The sequence below is a fragment of the Oscarella lobularis genome, chromosome 19 (genome assembly GCF_947507565.1).
Source record: "Oscarella lobularis chromosome 19, ooOscLobu1.1, whole genome shotgun sequence".
In the NCBI taxonomy this organism is placed as follows: Eukaryota; Metazoa; Porifera; class Homoscleromorpha; order Homosclerophorida; family Oscarellidae; genus Oscarella; species Oscarella lobularis.
Genome location: NC_089193.1, coordinates 1,722,427 through 1,737,497, shown reverse-complemented (window position 1 = coordinate 1,737,497; position 15,071 = coordinate 1,722,427). Strand labels below are relative to the sequence as shown.

Below are 15,071 nucleotides of genomic sequence, written 5' to 3'. Positions count from 1 at the left end.
AGTCTACTCACGCATAAATTTAAAACGATACCGTTAACCATCAACAGACCGTTCCCCGGACTCAGAACGGGGCGAAACGACGTCGAAGCGCATCGAAGAGCCCCTCGAAAGCGAGAGAAATGGGCGACGAAACCTCCGTACGCGTCGCGCTAAGGTGAAACGACGAAAGGGCCGCCTACGCGACGAAAACGACTCGATTTCGCCTCCGCAGGATCCGTCCCCAGCTCGCGCAAGAGCGAATCGACTTGTGCCGCGTCTGCACGAGCGTAACCCCGGGCGAACCGCAGGTCGTCATGGGAAAGGATCGCGCCTTCACGTACGATCACGTTTTCGATACGGAAACGATGCAGGAGACGATCTACGATCAATGCATCGACGAACTCGTCGAAGGGTGGGGGGCGGACCCCTTAATTAATTAAATAAAATAATTATTGATTTTTTTCTTAGTTGTTTTGACGGGTTTAATGCGACTGTTCTTGCTTACGGTCAAACGGGATCCGGGAAGACGTTCACCATGGGGACGGGGTTCGATGTTTGCGCGCCAGCAAAGGAGCAAGGTTCGTTTTTAGATACTTAATTATTTATTGATTAATTTTTTATTAGGGATTATTCCGCGTGCTGTCGCTCATTTATTCAACGGAATTCAAAAGCGGATGTCGGAAGGCGACGCCTCGAATCGGCCGACGTTTCAAGTCGCGGCTCAATTTCTCGAACTTTACAATGAAGAAATCTACGATCTCTTCAGCCCGACTCGCGACACGGTATGTATCCAATTTCCCAAAAGAGAAATAACTTGAATTTTTGAATCTAGAGCAAGAAATCTAATATTAAAATTCACGAAGACCCTTCCCATGGAATCTACGCGGTGGGCGTGACGTCATGCCCCGTCACATCAATGGAAGAGGTAGACGAAATAAAATCGAATTAAAATAATCACGTGATTATTTTTATTAGACTATGGACGCTCTGCGAAAGGGCGCCTTGTCTCGAACAACTGCGAGCACGTGCATGAACGCGCAGTCCTCTCGTTCTCACGCTATTTTTACGTTGTTTATAAAGCAGAGTCGAGTTGCTAAGGTAACCAGTGAAATCCATGTATAATTTTATTTATTTTTTATTTATTTTTTAGTGTGATAATGATGATGTCCCGGAAGCGGACGTCGATTTCGAGAATCTGACGTCGAAATTTCACTTTGTCGACTTGGCGGGTTCGGAACGACTCAAGAGAACGGGTGCGACGGGAGACCGAGCCAAGGAAGGGATATCAATCAACTGTGGCCTAGTAAGAACCCGGATACAAAATAATTAAATGATTAATATTTTTTCAGCTTGCTTTGGGGAATGTAATTAGCGCACTTGGAGATGAAACCCGGAGGGCGTCCCATGTCCCCTATAGAGACTCCAAGCTGACTCGTCTCCTTCAAGACTCTCTGGGAGGAAACAGTCGTACTCTCATGATCGCTTGTATTAGTCCATCGGATCGCGATTTCATGGAGACCTTGAACACCTTAAAGTACGCTAATCGAGCGCGAAATATTAAGAATAAGGTAGGGGTGCAATTAAATTAAAAATTAGTAGTTGGGATTATTTATTTTTTGAATTTAGGTTGTGGTGAATCAGGATAAGTCGTCGCAGGTGATTGGTCAATTGAGACAGGAGATACAGAGACTCACGATTGAACTCAACGAGTTCAGACAGGTCAAAAAATGCACATGAGTCTAGATTATTAATTATTGATTTTTTCATTATTAGGGAAAGCGAATTGTCGGAGAAGACGGCAAAGACTCCATAAACGATCTTTTTCATGAGAACGCTCTACTCAAAGCGGAATCCGACAAGTAAAAATTCAAAAAAGAATTATAATAAATATTATTGATTTTTTCTCAGACTGAGACTTCGTCTCAAAGCGACGCAAAGAACAATCGACGAACAAGGCGAGAGACTAGCGGAAACGGAGTCCCGATTGGCCGTCATGGCAATAGGCGAAGGTACGCGGATTAACATAATATTAATTAGGAAAAATAGTATTGATTTTCAGGCTCAACGGCGAAATCTTCATCAGACGAAGACGGAGAAGAAACGTCGGCTATACAAGCCATGGTCAAAGGATACTTGCAGCAAATCGAAGAATTAAAGTAAGAGAAAAAAACACAGATAAACATAGATCAATAGTTTTTGTCCCCACCCCCCCAGGAGTCAATTAATTCAGAGCGAGACTTTGGCTCGAAACGAGCCCCATTCGCCTTTTCGTCGTCTCACCAACGAACGTCTCAATTTATCGGCTATCAAACAAGCGCGGGCTTCGATATCGTCGACGTCACCGGGTCTATCCACGATGATGTCATTGGATTCTGCAATGACGTCAGCAGGGCGACAGGGAGGATCTATTGATAATCTTCTTCAAGAAGCGAAGGAGGAGATAACGCGCGCTAAAACGCGGGTATCCGGCAAGAGACGTAGAAGGAAAAGGTAGGGGACGAGATCTCAAATAAATAAATAAATAAATAAATAATTATCGTTATAGTGACGGAGACAAAGAGGAGGAGGAAGAAGAAGAAGAAGAAGAGGAAAGTGGAGAAGACGAAAGCGGAAGTTCCCTAGAAGACGATCTCTCAGAATCCGGGTCATCTGATGACGGTAAGAAAAAATCCAATTAATAAATTAATTAAATAAATTTATTTAATTAGAACTTGCTCGAAGTGTTACTGAGAGCGATTTGGCTCAACTTTCGAATGAGATTTCGATTAAGCAGAGGCTCGTCGACCAATTAGAATTCAGCAAAAAGGAACTCGACACGATGAAGGAGCACTACGAAGACAAGTTGCTCGTCTTACAGGAAAAAGTTCGCCGAACGGAAAAGGAACGAGACACCGTTCTGCATAACATAAGTAAGAAAAATCAATAAATCAATGAGATAAAGAGAATTTATTTTTCAAGATACGAACGAGAATGCAACTGAGGAAGTAGTGAAGTCGGTTCGAGGCGAATACAAGACGAAATTGGAGTCGCTCCAGAAGGAAATTAAGAAGTTGAAGACGGCGAAAAGAGAGCATCAGTCATTGTTGAAAGCCAAAGCCCAGAATGAGCAACAGTTGCGCGTGATGAAGAACGATTTACAGGAAATGAAAAAGCAGAAAGTGCAGCTCATACGAAAGCTGAGAGAGGAGGCGAATTTCAATAAAGAAAAGGTCTGATTAATTAATTAATATTTTATACGGGTCCCCTGAAAATCTCCGTTTTAATTAGGAAGCGAAACGAAATCGTGAAATCGCGCAGTTGAGAAAAGAGCAGCGAAAACAGGAAGTAAGTCAAAAACCGAAATTATTATTTTTAAATTAAAATAATTCGTATTTAAGTTCAAAATTAAAAATATGGCGAGCGCCGAAAGAAAACGCGAGCAAGTTCTAAAAAGAAGAGCAGAACAGGTAAATAAAATATCAATAATCGAGTCTATGGATTAAATAATTGTATTTAGATTGCTATGCTACGAAAACAGGTGCGACCTTCGAGCGCTCGACCCGCGAGCCAATCAGGAACAGGAACGAATCGCGTCGCACCGCTGACGAAACAAATCTCCACTGATGACGTCAAAACGAAACGATTAGGCGGAGCCCTACGGAAACCGAGTCGAGACAGAAAGCCGTCTTCTTTATTCTCGTCGGTTTCCGGAAAGCGGAAGTGGGGCATTGTGGAGGATGTGATATCAACCGCCGTACTTCAGAAACAGACGATTGCGAACATGGAACGAGACATGGATCGGTGGATACAGGTAAGAGAAGAGAGATAGAGTCATACAAAGGTCTACTGTATGCATGTTCATATTCTGTATGAATGAGAAAATCTTACCTCCTCACCAGTAGTAGAAAATCTTACCTCCTCACCGGTAGTAGGAAATTTACCTCCTCACCATTAGTAGAAAATCTTACCTCCTCACCAGTTGTTCACAGTGAATTGCTGTTGTGAATAAATAAACCGTAGATATTTACTGTGAACATTGAGGGTTAATATGTGAACCTTAACTGTTCGCCGTGAATAATGAGGGTTATATGTTTGCGTGTTATGCATATTCGAATGTGTGAGAGATAGAGTCATACAAGGGTCTATTGCATGCATATCTATGTTGATAAGTACGTCACAGTTGTTCACGGTGAATTGATGTGGTGAATAAATAAACCGTAACTGTTTATCGTGAATAATGGGGTTAATATGTTCACTGTGAATAATGAGGGTTATTTATATATTTGCGTGTCCGTTTTTGTATCTATACTTATTCGAATTTGTTTTTCTTCGTAGGAGAGGGAGAAATTGGGTAAGGAGATTTCCGAATTGACGTCAAGTCGGTTTGAGGCTGTAGAAATTGGAAGAGTGAGTAGAGGGGGAAAGGTCTCATACTCATAGCACGCGAGGATTTAATTAAATCGTTAGGATGAAACGTTTATTCTTGACGTCGAAGATGAGCTGGAGACACTGAAATCGAATCTCCAATTCGCCGAGGAAAACATCCAGGAGAGAGAGAGCGACATAATGGGACTCATGGACGCGAAAGTACGAATAAAAATCAATTACTTTATTAATTAATTAATTTATATAATCTTTTAGGAAGACGACGGTTTGGCAAAGGCTACAGCTGTGCTACATCGTTGCGGAATAAACGAAGCGAAATACTTCATGGAGCACTTTCTCAATAAGACAGTCAATCAGGTGAGAAAACTCACATGATAACTACTGTATGAGAATTTAATTTCTCGTTTTAGGGCGTTGAATTGTCGGAGTGTCAATGGGAGAATCGTCGACTGAAGGAAATGTTAAAAGCGACGGAAGAAGAGGGGCGTGCCAAGGGGGAGCTGCTCGTTCAACAGACGGCGCAATGGGACAGCGAATTAATGCAGAGTGAAGCGAAGGCCATGTCTAGTCTACTACATCATTTGATAAAGCCAAAAGACGTCGAAAAGCGGAAGGAAGGAGAGGGAGACGAATCACCAAAAGCCATGGTAATTCCATTTTTTTAATTAATGAATGAATGAATTATTTATTGTGTATTTAGAATGAGACGTTTGATATACGGAGATCTGCATCTGGATCGTCAAATGAAACGCAGGATTCAAAGTAGCCATACTAATTATTTATTAATTAAATAATAAGATTTTTATTCGTTTCTTAGTTCTTCAGATAGTGCTACAGAAGCGCATCGGCAGAAATTGATCTCCATCATCAGTCCCAAGACAAAAGTGAGCGCAATACTAATTAATTAATATTTAATTATTATTTAATTAGGCTCGAAGGCGCATGGCCACTCCCATGGAACTTCTCTATCCAACTCACAGTGTCCAAGGCAACGTCGTCTCCCAGGAAGACGTCAAAATCGAAATCGACGGCATCAAAAAAGATGACGTCATGCCACCGGAAAAAGAAGAGAAAGAAGAAGAAACGGAAACCAAGAAAAAGAAATTGGATGACGTCATTGAAGTCATGCCCCCACCGTCGAAAATTCCAACGCGTTTCCGAGGCGACGAGAAGAAGCGCGCCGCCGTCGTCGAAGTCCCCGCGCCGTCGCCGTCGCCTGGAGTGACGCGAAAGACGACGACAGAAAGTGGCGTTCCGCCTGTGTTTCAGCGTCTCAGCGCGCCCGTGGAACCGGGGATCAGTCCCCTTCAAAATCCCGGGAATGTGATAAAGATGAATGATAGCAAAGTCAGCGGCGGCACGCTCCCTGCTCTCACTCCCGTATATTCCTTGGAGGGCCATTCGAGTGCTGTCATGGCTCTTGCTACGATACGAGGCGGAAGTTGCGAGTGGATATGTACGGGATCTCAAGGTGAGAAAATCAAGGTTTCTCTATAATAAAGAAATGAATAAATGTATTGATATTGTAGATAGTAGTGTGCGCGTTTGGGATTTGGAGGCGGAAAAAGAAGTGATGACGTTTTCGCAATTGAATAGCGTTGCGAAGCTCGCCTATTGTAGCGAATCTGGGCTTCTATTCTCGGCGAGCCAAGCTGCAATCAAAGTACGCAATAAAATCAATATTGATCTCTTTTTTCACTGAATTTTTCTGCTGTTCAGGTTTGGGATTTGAGGCTGGAGAATAAGTGCGTGAAAACAATGGGGTAAGGACTCGATAAATGGTATTTATTTTTGAATTTTTATTAATGATCTAGTCCAAATTCGGCGGATCGTTTGTGGAGGGGCGGAGGAAATATACAGGACATTGTTATCGACCAATCAGGATCGAATCTCTACTGCGCAGCCAATGGAACGTCAAACGTCAAAATTTGGGATCTCAATAAGTGAGAAAGAACGTGGGTAATTTTTATAGATTTTATGACGTATTATATAGGTTTGCTATCAGCGGAAAATTATTGGGTCATTCAGCTGCCGTTGTCACTCTTCTTCTCAACGAAACGGAAAGTGAGAGAAAGTGGCTCTACACTGGATCCCGTGACCACTACGTCAGAGTAAGAAAATAAAATAAAATTTAATCTCTTATTAACATATATTATTTTATAGATTTTTGATTTAAAAATCTCGTCTAATCCTCTTCACACTCTCGAACCGCCTCACTACGACGGCGTCCAATCGATCGCGCGTTGCGGACAATTCCTTCTCAGCGGATCGCGCGATTTCGTCATAAAAAATTGGAATCTCAATCGTTTCCAACTCCAAGGCTCAATCTGTCCAGCGCACACATCGTGGATCACGGCAATGCAACACGTGCCCGGAACGGAGCTCGTTGCAAGCGGATGTCGAAGCGGCGTCGTGAAATTGTGGTCTCTAGCCGGGGGACAGAGTTTGGCGCCCGCAGGCGAAGTCGTCGCTCATCAGTACTCCGTCAATTGTATGGGTACGTGGGGAGGGGAAGGGGGGTCCCCATCGTTACTTTTGACTGGGTCGAGTGATAAGAAAGTGATGATATGGAGAGTTAGTTAGGTGGGGAGTATATTATTGTAAAGAGATTGGGTTTATTTTTTTTTTGGAGGGGATTAATATTAGACTTGGGGAGATTTTTTCTTGGGTTTATATTGTTGCGTCATATATGATTGTGCATTTGCAAATGAGGAGATGTATTGCAGTCTTGTGGTGAGTGAAACAAGAAATCCAGCACCTATGATATAATGTGCATTTTTTCTTTGCAGTGACGTCAGCAGCGCACGCTAAGCTGCGCCATGTTCAAACGTCATCGATGTCACCGCCTCCTCGAAAACTCGCTTTAAACGTCTTCAGGAGCGTTCTTTAGCGTTAGTTATGTAGTTTGGGAAGATCGAAAGGTAGGCAGATCGATGCAGTGCAAGGAGGGGCCCCCAATCACGATTTTATTTCGTTACCAGGTCCCAGAAGGTCTGCGAACTTTAAGAAACGCGAAAGACTGTCACAAGGTAAGAAATTAGGCGATTTCGATTTGGTGAGATGAAAGGGGGGCCCCCTTTTTTATCAAAAACTGCGCACGCGCACGAACCGAACTTCAAAACCTCTTATAGAATTGATCTACTGATAAAGTAGAGTAGATCTAGGGCATTTATGTGGAAATCGGCGAGGTAGAGATTTTAGGCAACCATGAACTATATATAGTTCATGGTTTTTGGTCAAAAATCGCATCTCTCATAACGCCAAGATTTCTACGTCAAACAATAGTTTTTTAGTGCTCAGCTAACTCCACGGTCTCAAATTTGTCTACCGCAAAAATTTTGTTGATTTTTTGAGAGGCGTGGCTGATATAAATGCATACCGGAAGGGGGTCGTTTTTTGTGTGAAATTCGATCCGTGCGAACTGTTTGACCTTGTAGGGTTGTTCTACTGATAAAATAGAGTAGATCTAGCGCGTTTATTCGGAAATCCGTGAGTTGAGATTTTTAGGCAACCATGAACTATAGTTCATGGTTTTTGGTCAAAAACCCTATCTCTCAAAACTCCGAATTTTCTATGTCAAACGATAGAGCTAAAGTACCTAGTTAGTTCCACGGTCTCAAATTTGTCTACTGCACCAAATTTGTTGATTTTTTGAGAGGCGTGGCTGATACTAGTGTGACCGGAAGCGGGTCTTTTTTTGTATGAAATTCGATCCGTACGAACTTTTTGACGTTGTGGGGTTGTTCTACTAACAAAGTAGAGTAGATTTAGCGCGTTTATTTAGAAATCCGTGAGTTGAGATTTTTAAGCAACCGTGAACTATAGTTCATGGTTTTTGCTCATTTTGGTGACCTCTCCGATTCCTAAGATTTCTTTATAAAACAATGGGGATGGGTTGCCTGTTTGACCTCGCGACACCAAGAGGACCTCACACCTCAAATTTTGGCTGAAATTGGAATTTTTTGTAGATGCTTATATCAATACATGGATCAATTCCCTCCTCCTCCACGGCGTTCCTCAAGTCATTCAAGGTAAATAAGACAGTAGATTTGAGTGCACTGGTTTCAATTTGAATTTCAGTTCTCTCCTCTTCCCAACGGATCGACCAATCCGACGATATTAGATGCAGAAAGAAGAAGATGTAGACGAAGACATCACCCTGGGGACTTGGGTTAAAGTCTCCCTCCCTGGCAGCCGGAGGTTAATCAGCTGTCCCCCTGTGGACTTGGGTTAAAGTTCACCCTGGGGACTTGGGCAAAGTCTCCCTCCTTGTGGGCTGGAGGTTAATGCGCTCTCCCCTGGGGACTTGGGTTAAAGTCTCCCTCCTTGGTGGCTGGAGGTTAATGTGCCTACCCCCTGTGGACTTGGGTTAAAGTTCACTGTGGGGACTGCAGTCTCAGTCTCACCGCTTGGCCTCCTAGGGGGGTCAAGTGGCAGCGCAGGAGCGACGGCCCAGGGACAACCAAGAAAGGAGGAGGAAGAAGGAGGAGGGGGGGAGAGAACTTTGTATTTTGATTATTACATACGGGATATTCTGAATAAAATTTTGAGCATAGTTTTACCTACTTTTATTGAAAATACAAATTCGCGACCTAACTACGTAGTCCACTCGCGCTAACTTAGAGAGAATTGCGCACGCAAGCCGCCCCTAAGCGCGCAGCCTTGTCTCCATACCCTGGAGATCAAAGGCTTCTACTCTACCGCGAATTTCATGCATTAAAATTTTCATGCACTAAAAACGCGCGCGAAGACGCTCTCTTCTTCTTCTTCGTTGGCGTTGCTTCGCGTTGTTTCCACTCAGTGTTGGACCAACAGAGTCCTCGCGGCTGGAAAACCTTCAGCCAAAGGAAGTTCCATAAGGAGCGAGCCCCCTTGCAAGTAAATCGTACCTGAATACACTTTCTTCGTCGGCGAAGTGCTCCTGCTGTTGCCTTTCGTCGATCGAAATCTCTCCAGCGCCACGTGCTAATCCGAATTCCCTAAGAAGAGAACGCGATGCGCCGAAGCTCTTTAAAAGCGTATTGCTTCGCGTGCGACGAGGAAGAGAGGCAATTTGTGCGAGCAGACGACGGTCCCTGATTTAGGGGGCCCTCGCTACGCGATCGCGCTGGGGAAGCATCCTCGTGCTTACGCGAGGGTATAAATGAGCTTACCAAGATGCCATAGCTGCGTCCGCAGTCGAAAAAGAAGAAGAGAGCGAGAGAGACGCGTGGCCTTGGCGTTTCGAAACAAACGTCTTTGAAAAAGCGTCTACGCATGCGCGCATAATCTCCCGGATACGTTGCTAAGTCACCTAATTTTCATTTCTTTTCTAATGCAAACATAAAATGCAAAAAGTTATTCATGACGTCTTCTTCCCTGTCGGGAAGGGGGCAAAGGCTCGTCGTCGCTCTTGTGCATGCGCCGATAGAGCAGAAATCCCACAAGAAGGCCCACGCCCACTAACCCAACCACTAAGTTCAAGCAAGAACTTTCACTACAAAAGAGGACTTTTATATAGCGAAATTTAGCGAGGGACCCCCATTCTACTCACCACAACGCAGGAATCATTTAAACAGGGGCCTCCTTTTGTACAAACTCGCGATAATGACGTCACAATACGAAAACCCCACCAATCAACTCTCCTTACCGTTAGAAGACAAAGACACAAGGAAATCCTTCAGAGAAACGTTCTGATTTTCATTAGGATCTGGCTTGTACACGCTGTCGAGGGCTTCTTTCAACATCGATCTTCTCTTCTTTTTCTTCTTTGTCTTCGTCTCCACATTGACGGACGTTTCTACATCAAAAACACTAATTTAGCAATTAAATTAACGTTTTATGTATATGCACTTTTTCTCTGCTGTTTTGGGTTCAGTTGAACTCCGGGAATGCCAATAAGTCGCTCACATTCCAAACACTTACGACCCTATAACTGGAATTAAAAATTTTTATATAAGGGGCGTGGTTTTTAGTACCAAAACGGAATGCCATTTGCGCATTTTTCGGAAATGAGGATGAACTTTCAATTTTCTGCATTTTTTCAGTGAGATCGTGCGCGGCTTTGAGTCGGTTTTGGTGAATGAAGCACCGCAGTAGGGACAAGCCCTCGAAACGATGCTATCCGACATACCTGAACCAATGAATCACTGGATTTAATGTTAGAGGTGCAGATTTTGCTAACGAGATCGCATTTCGATGGCCTGCGACTGAAATCGAGACCTGCGAACGAGAGTACCCTCAAAAGGAGCCCTGGAAGAATGAATTATCTCACATGAAGTAGCGCGACGTTTGAGACAGTCTCGCTGCGTATAAATGCGCCACAGACCAGTAGAAATTCAACTTTTTCGCTTCGATTTCCCTGGCCATTCCACCGTACCATACGGGTGCTCGCCAACAATAATTGAATTGTCCTCAGTCGACCAATCACATCGACGAGGGCTATTCAACTTCGTCGTCCACATCCCAAGTCCCAAGGCGTCGCCTCACGCCGAATCACACGCGGCGAACGATGACCGACTATTCCGTGGAAAGGCAAGAAAAGATACAGGAGTCGTAGAACGCTTTTAGCGCAAAGAAACGCAATTGCTACAACGTTGCAACAGCTGAACGCGCGTCCCTTCTCACCGTAGAGCCCCCCTCTTTACGCCGATCGACGTTTCGGTGATTTCCGACGACGTCGAATGCGACGAGAGCTACGATCCCGCGCCGAAATCGCTACCGCGCGCGAGGCGGCGCCCCGCGCGGGGAAAATGGACGCGCGAAGAGGTAAAAGAGCGCGAAAAGTCGTCGAATTCGCATCGAATCGGCTCGCGTGCGACGCGTTTAGGACGATATGCTGCGCAAATTGACGTGTCGCGTGGCGACGCGCGATTCGATCGATTGGAAATCGATTTCGACTCACTTCGACGATCGATCGGAAAGCGAATGCCAGAAACGATGGCAACGCATATCGAACAGCACCAATCCGCAAATGGTAAAGGGCGCCTGGACAAGCGAGGTTAGAAAGCAAAAGAATACATGTACACGAAAGGGGGGCGTGGCAGGATAGAATTAATTATCTTTAGGAGGATGACGTCGTTCGTAAGTGGGTCGAAAAGAATGGGTCGAAACAGTGGTCAAAACTAGCGGAAATGCTACCAGGACGTATAGGGAAGCAGTGTCGAGAACGGTGAGGGGGGGAGGCCTGCTTTCTAATTAATTATTTAATTTTTTCTTACCTCAGATGGCATAATCATCTTCGGCCTGATATAAGAAAGACGGCGTGGACTGAAGAGGAGAATGCGTTGATTGTGGACATGCACAGGCTGGTGGGAAACAAGTGGGCAGAAATTGCCAAACGACTTCCAGGAAGGTGAGCAACACACCTAAGAAAAAAAAATTCACGTAATTAATTAATACGTATTTTTCTAGAACGGATAACGCTATTAAAAATCATTGGAATTCTACTTTGAAAAGGCAGTGCGAAGCTGCAGCGGAAATTGCAAGAGCAAGCGAGGAGTTAACAGACGGTAAAATTAAGAAAACGTATAATATCAATTAATTAAAAGATCTTTCTAAGATGTTTCTCAATCGGACTTTGTTTGGACTGAACCGGATTTCGAACTATCGTTTGTGCCAAATCATCAAGAGAACGATATTACGTCGTTTTTGGAAAGTCAGGCTTTCGTCACTAGTAGCGAGATTCTCACATTGGACCACGGTCCAATGAGCACGTAAGAAAAAACGACCAAGATACTGTATCATCTATCTATAATCTACAGTATCTATACTGCCAATTCAAAGCTTGAAGTGCCACCCAGCATTTTACGAAAGAACCAAAAGGGCAAGAAACGAAGAGTGAGCTCCCTCTTTATTTCTATTACAGGGGTGGTACTATCATGCATTCTTACCGTTAGTTTCCTATTTGCGCTTCCCCTCCCAAGTCGTCGACTCCAAATCACACTCCAATCAAAGCGTCGCCGTCCTTCTCCCCCTCCGTATTCCTCAACAGTCCGGAAACGATACGCAGTCTCTCGCGACTAGACGAAGACGACTTGACTCGCGGGCCCAGTTTCACATCGACTCCTGTATCAGGGGCAAGATCCAAATCGAGAAAGACGACGCCTTTAGCAAAGCGAAAGCGATTCTCGCCCAGCGGAGACCCAAGCCTTCTCAACTTGTCGCCCCCAACGCCAACTCCACTAAAAGAAAAACAACCAAAGAGCAAATCAAGAGTATAGAGTAGTTTTTGTTCGATATCTGATACTAGTCTTGTTTCTAGATATGGTCTGGGCTTGTGGCCAATAGGAGTCGTTTGCGCGGGGGACGAGTATCTAAGCAGCTTGCTGATCAATTTGATGATCAGCTAAAAATCGATTCTGGCGTCATGAATGACGTAAGTACTTTCTACGTATTAAATACCTAATTAGAATCGATTCTAGATTAATCCTCTTGAAGACTACGAAAAGGAATTGTATTCCGAGCCGCTTAGAGTGCACAGAGAAGTGGGATTATAATTAGTAATTAATTTGGGGGTTAATTTGATTATATTTTCTTAGCTTTCTGATTGGGAAATGATCACGTTCGGTCAGACGAGCGATCAGCAGGAAATGACGGAACTCGCTTTCGTTTTCGTCAATCCGCAATCATAACAAATGAACCAGCCAATCAAAAAAAAAACCTTTTTTCCCAAAAAAGACTGTAGAAAGAACATTTCCATAGAATCCCCCGAGCCCTTCTTTCGTTCTTTTCACTTGTTCCTCTTATAAATCCTGCTAGCGAAATCAATAAACATTGCTTTGGGCAAAGATCCGCATTCTTTCTCAATCAACTCCATCAACTGCTTGTAGCTCAAATCTTCATACGTCCTATAGGCTCCCTCAAGATCCAAATCAGCGTAGACCTTCTTGACGCGCTCCACGCACGCGGAATCCTTCGAAGCGTAATTTTCCTACACGCACCCTCAAATACTCAATCTAATGAATTGACTGTAGTGTTTCCTACTTCTAAGATTTTTCGTTGTTCTGGTGTCACTTTGGTGAGGGCTTGGACTATGAGCCAGCTGCATTTGTTGTCTTCTATGTCTGTTCCTATTTTGCCTGTCACTTTGGGATCGCCATAGCAATCCAAGTAGTCATCCTACGTTTGTTATTCTACACGCGAATTCTCTCTCTCGAAATACTTACTTGAATTTGAAAATATTCGCCCATCATTAGGAGAATCTTTTTGGCTCTTTCAAAGTCTTTTTCGTCAGTCAGGCCCGCCTAGTTTAAAACTTTGAATCATCTATTTCCTACATTCTCCCTCGTACCATTCTCATTGCTAACGCCACAGGCAAATAGAAAGAATAAAAGGCCGTTTTGTATTTAACAATTGCCTTATATCTAATAGAGGAACATAGTCTAAAACGCTACCAATGTTTCCTTCTTGCCTTTGCAAAGTGAAGTGATCAAAATTTGGTTTTCCTTCTGGCGCCGTCACAAGATCAAGCATTTGCCCAATCTCGGTATCGTGCGTAATCTAACGCTAAATTATTAATTTTGGGCCCCACGTGAACGCGCTATCAAGCGTGTACCTCCACAAACAATTCAACCAAATCAATATAATACGTTTCGCCGCGAAAATGCTTCTTCAAAAGCTTATAAAGAATGGATTCCGTAATAAAGGCATCATTAATTGCAACCAAACCGACGCCTTCCTGATAGAAAAAGGCCCAAATAAAAAAAAGAGAACCCCATAGAAAAAAACAAAGAACACCTACCCTTCTGTACCAGCAATCTCTACCTCGACGCGTAACAGAACTATCCATGATATCATCAGCAATGAGCAACCACGCTTGCAACTATTAATTAATAAAAAATTAAATTAAAAATAAATCCTATGTGTGGTTCGTTGTAGCGCGCCACGCCCCCCTTTCCTTACGATTTCGACGCACCAGCCCAGAACGTGGATTTGTCTCGTTTCGCGAGCGTTCGGCGAGTGATCGGGTTTTAGATGACGATAGGAGGTGAGAACGGATAGGCCGCGATTTCTTTTGCCGTGCGGAACGTTGTATTCGAGGATCTAGGGTGCGTTCGCTCGGACGGGTTGGGAAATTTCATTCATTCGGGTCGTTACTTCGCGAATTCGGTCTCTTGCGACGAGTAGGTCGTCGTCGCTCGTCGAAGGAAGACTGTCTTCGATGATCGATGCAAAAGCGGCGTCAAAATCCGACGAATTCATGCCGATCAGGCGACGATGGCGTGATACACTCGAGCGGATCCGGGCATCGATTTCATCACGTGGTGCTAGCGTACGTCTGTCGAAAATAACAATCCACGCCCCTTTGCACCCAGCAGACGCGTTCCTCGCCAGATCGTCGCGCAACCGATGGCAACAACAGACTCGTCCGCCCAAAGTCACCCCGTTCCACGCCTCGTCAGCATTCGTCGCGGCCCAAGCGGCTTCGGTTTCCATCTATCGTGCGAACGAGGCCGTTCGGGCCAATTCGTTCGCTCGGTCGACGACTCGGGCAACGCTCAGCGCGCCGGCCTCCGAGCGGGCGATCGCGTCATCGAAGTGAACGGCGTCAACGTCGAACGGCTGACCCACCAGCAGGTCGTTTCGCGCGTGCGCGCTGGAGGCGACACCGTTCACTTTCTCGTCGTCGATTCGGCGGCCGACGCTTGGTATCGCGAGCACGATCGACTGATCACGCGCGAGGACGTGCCCGCCGTCGACGTACCGGAGCTCCTGCCGCAAGTCAGCGGAACGCCCGGCGTAAGAAA

General features: G+C 44.7%; 4 protein-coding genes and 1 long non-coding RNA gene across 8 annotated transcripts; 3 read left to right on the top strand and 2 right to left on the bottom strand.

Annotated features, from left to right (window-relative positions):
- The first annotated feature begins 10 nt into the window (after positions 1-10).
- On the top strand, positions 11-7,030 carry LOC136198797 (kinesin-like protein KIF21A). The gene is made up of 31 exons (XM_065988841.1): positions 11-154; positions 212-391; positions 448-557; positions 604-761; positions 812-904; positions 955-1,077; positions 1,130-1,282; positions 1,329-1,547; positions 1,606-1,698; positions 1,753-1,838; positions 1,888-1,988; positions 2,039-2,135; positions 2,194-2,469; positions 2,525-2,637; positions 2,688-2,888; positions 2,938-3,188; positions 3,247-3,303; positions 3,357-3,425; positions 3,476-3,769; positions 4,294-4,365; positions 4,426-4,545; positions 4,600-4,701; positions 4,755-4,991; positions 5,045-5,106; positions 5,162-5,228; positions 5,275-5,815; positions 5,874-6,007; positions 6,064-6,107; positions 6,159-6,287; positions 6,338-6,455; positions 6,508-7,030. Exons 1-31 carry the CDS (start codon positions 120-122, stop codon positions 6,925-6,927), a joined length of 4,755 nt encoding a protein of 1,584 aa, XP_065844913.1. The 5' UTR covers positions 11-119; the 3' UTR covers positions 6,928-7,030.
- A 98-nt stretch (positions 7,031-7,128) lies between these two features.
- Positions 7,129-8,939, top strand: LOC136198815 (uncharacterized). Its single transcript, XR_010672871.1, has 4 exons — positions 7,129-7,265; positions 7,326-7,373; positions 8,313-8,375; positions 8,425-8,939. It is a non-coding gene; the product is annotated as an uncharacterized lncRNA (long non-coding RNA).
- Positions 8,898-12,690, bottom strand: LOC136198812 (uncharacterized). Of its 4 annotated transcripts, none has more exons than XR_010672869.1 (11): positions 12,216-12,689; positions 11,544-11,690; positions 10,951-11,310; positions 10,598-10,886; positions 10,508-10,545; positions 10,302-10,456; positions 10,177-10,252; positions 9,974-10,123; positions 9,498-9,650; positions 9,234-9,323; positions 8,898-9,179 (listed from the first exon to the last, which is right to left on the bottom strand). XR_010672869.1 is itself a non-coding variant. In XM_065988859.1 (10 exons), the coding sequence occupies exons 4-10, from the start codon at positions 10,690-10,692 to the stop codon at positions 9,818-9,820; spliced, it is 549 nt and encodes a 182-aa protein (XP_065844931.1). In that variant the 5' UTR covers positions 10,693-10,886; positions 10,951-11,310; positions 11,544-11,690; positions 12,216-12,689; the 3' UTR covers positions 9,668-9,817. The 4 variants fall into 4 exon arrangements, 2 of the variants coding, with proteins under 2 accessions (XP_065844931.1, XP_065844930.1); XR_010672870.1 differs by having other exon boundaries at positions 9,498-9,655; positions 12,216-12,688; XM_065988859.1 differs by lacking the exons at positions 8,898-9,179; positions 9,234-9,323; positions 9,498-9,650 and adding exons at positions 9,668-9,820; positions 9,878-9,909.
- On the top strand, positions 10,763-13,114 carry LOC136198806 (myb-related protein B-like). The gene is made up of 12 exons (XM_065988851.1): positions 10,763-10,857; positions 10,956-11,091; positions 11,153-11,323; positions 11,391-11,494; positions 11,549-11,677; positions 11,737-11,834; positions 11,885-12,038; positions 12,087-12,162; positions 12,222-12,539; positions 12,587-12,700; positions 12,747-12,809; positions 12,864-13,114. Exons 1-12 carry the CDS (start codon positions 10,835-10,837, stop codon positions 12,954-12,956), a joined length of 1,479 nt encoding a protein of 492 aa, XP_065844923.1. The 5' UTR covers positions 10,763-10,834; the 3' UTR covers positions 12,957-13,114.
- LOC136198808 (farnesyl pyrophosphate synthase-like) lies at positions 12,916-15,011 on the bottom strand. The gene is made up of 9 exons (XM_065988853.1): positions 14,422-15,011; positions 14,227-14,367; positions 14,066-14,146; positions 13,880-14,002; positions 13,736-13,824; positions 13,616-13,688; positions 13,491-13,568; positions 13,309-13,443; positions 12,916-13,255 (listed from the first exon to the last, which is right to left on the bottom strand). Exons 1-9 carry the CDS (start codon positions 14,758-14,760, stop codon positions 13,055-13,057), a joined length of 1,260 nt encoding a protein of 419 aa, XP_065844925.1. The 5' UTR covers positions 14,761-15,011; the 3' UTR covers positions 12,916-13,054.
- Between the last annotated feature and the right edge of the window lie 60 nt (positions 15,012-15,071).

Bases quoted from the DNA above. Each gene is read 5' to 3' on its own strand.
- LOC136198812 (XM_065988858.1), bottom strand. From the start codon at position 10,692: ATGGCCAGGGAAATCGAAGCGAAAAAGTTGAATTTCTACTGGTCTGTG. The intron at 10,546-10,597 runs GTGAGATAATTC...TCTCGTTCGCAG, and splicing joins CAAACGTCGCGCTACTTCAT to GTCTCGATTTCAGTCGCAGG. The intron at 9,910-9,973 runs GTAAGGAGAGTT...TTTGTACAAAAG, and splicing joins TGTGTCTTTGTCTTCTAACG to GAGGCCCCTGTTTAAATGAT.
- LOC136198797 (XM_065988841.1), top strand. From the start codon at position 120: ATGGGCGACGAAACCTCCGTACGCGTCGCGCTAAG. The intron at 2,136-2,193 runs GTAAGAGAAAAA...CCACCCCCCCAG, and splicing joins CAGCAAATCGAAGAATTAAA to GAGTCAATTAATTCAGAGCG. The intron at 3,189-3,246 runs GTCTGATTAATT...CGTTTTAATTAG, and splicing joins CGAATTTCAATAAAGAAAAG to GAAGCGAAACGAAATCGTGA.
- LOC136198806 (XM_065988851.1), top strand. From the start codon at position 10,835: ATGACCGACTATTCCGTGGAAAG. The intron at 10,858-10,955 runs GCAAGAAAAGAT...TTCTCACCGTAG, and splicing joins ACCGACTATTCCGTGGAAAG to AGCCCCCCTCTTTACGCCGA. The intron at 12,701-12,746 runs GTAAGTACTTTC...AATCGATTCTAG, and splicing joins ATTCTGGCGTCATGAATGAC to ATTAATCCTCTTGAAGACTA.
- LOC136198808 (XM_065988853.1), bottom strand. From the start codon at position 14,760: ATGGAAACCGAAGCCGCTTGGGCCGCGACGAATGCTGACGAGGCGTGG. The intron at 13,825-13,879 runs GTACACGCTTGA...ATTTAGCGTTAG, and splicing joins TGGTTGAATTGTTTGTGGAG to ATTACGCACGATACCGAGAT. The intron at 13,569-13,615 runs GTACGAGGGAGA...GTTTTAAACTAG, and splicing joins TGGCGTTAGCAATGAGAATG to GCGGGCCTGACTGACGAAAA.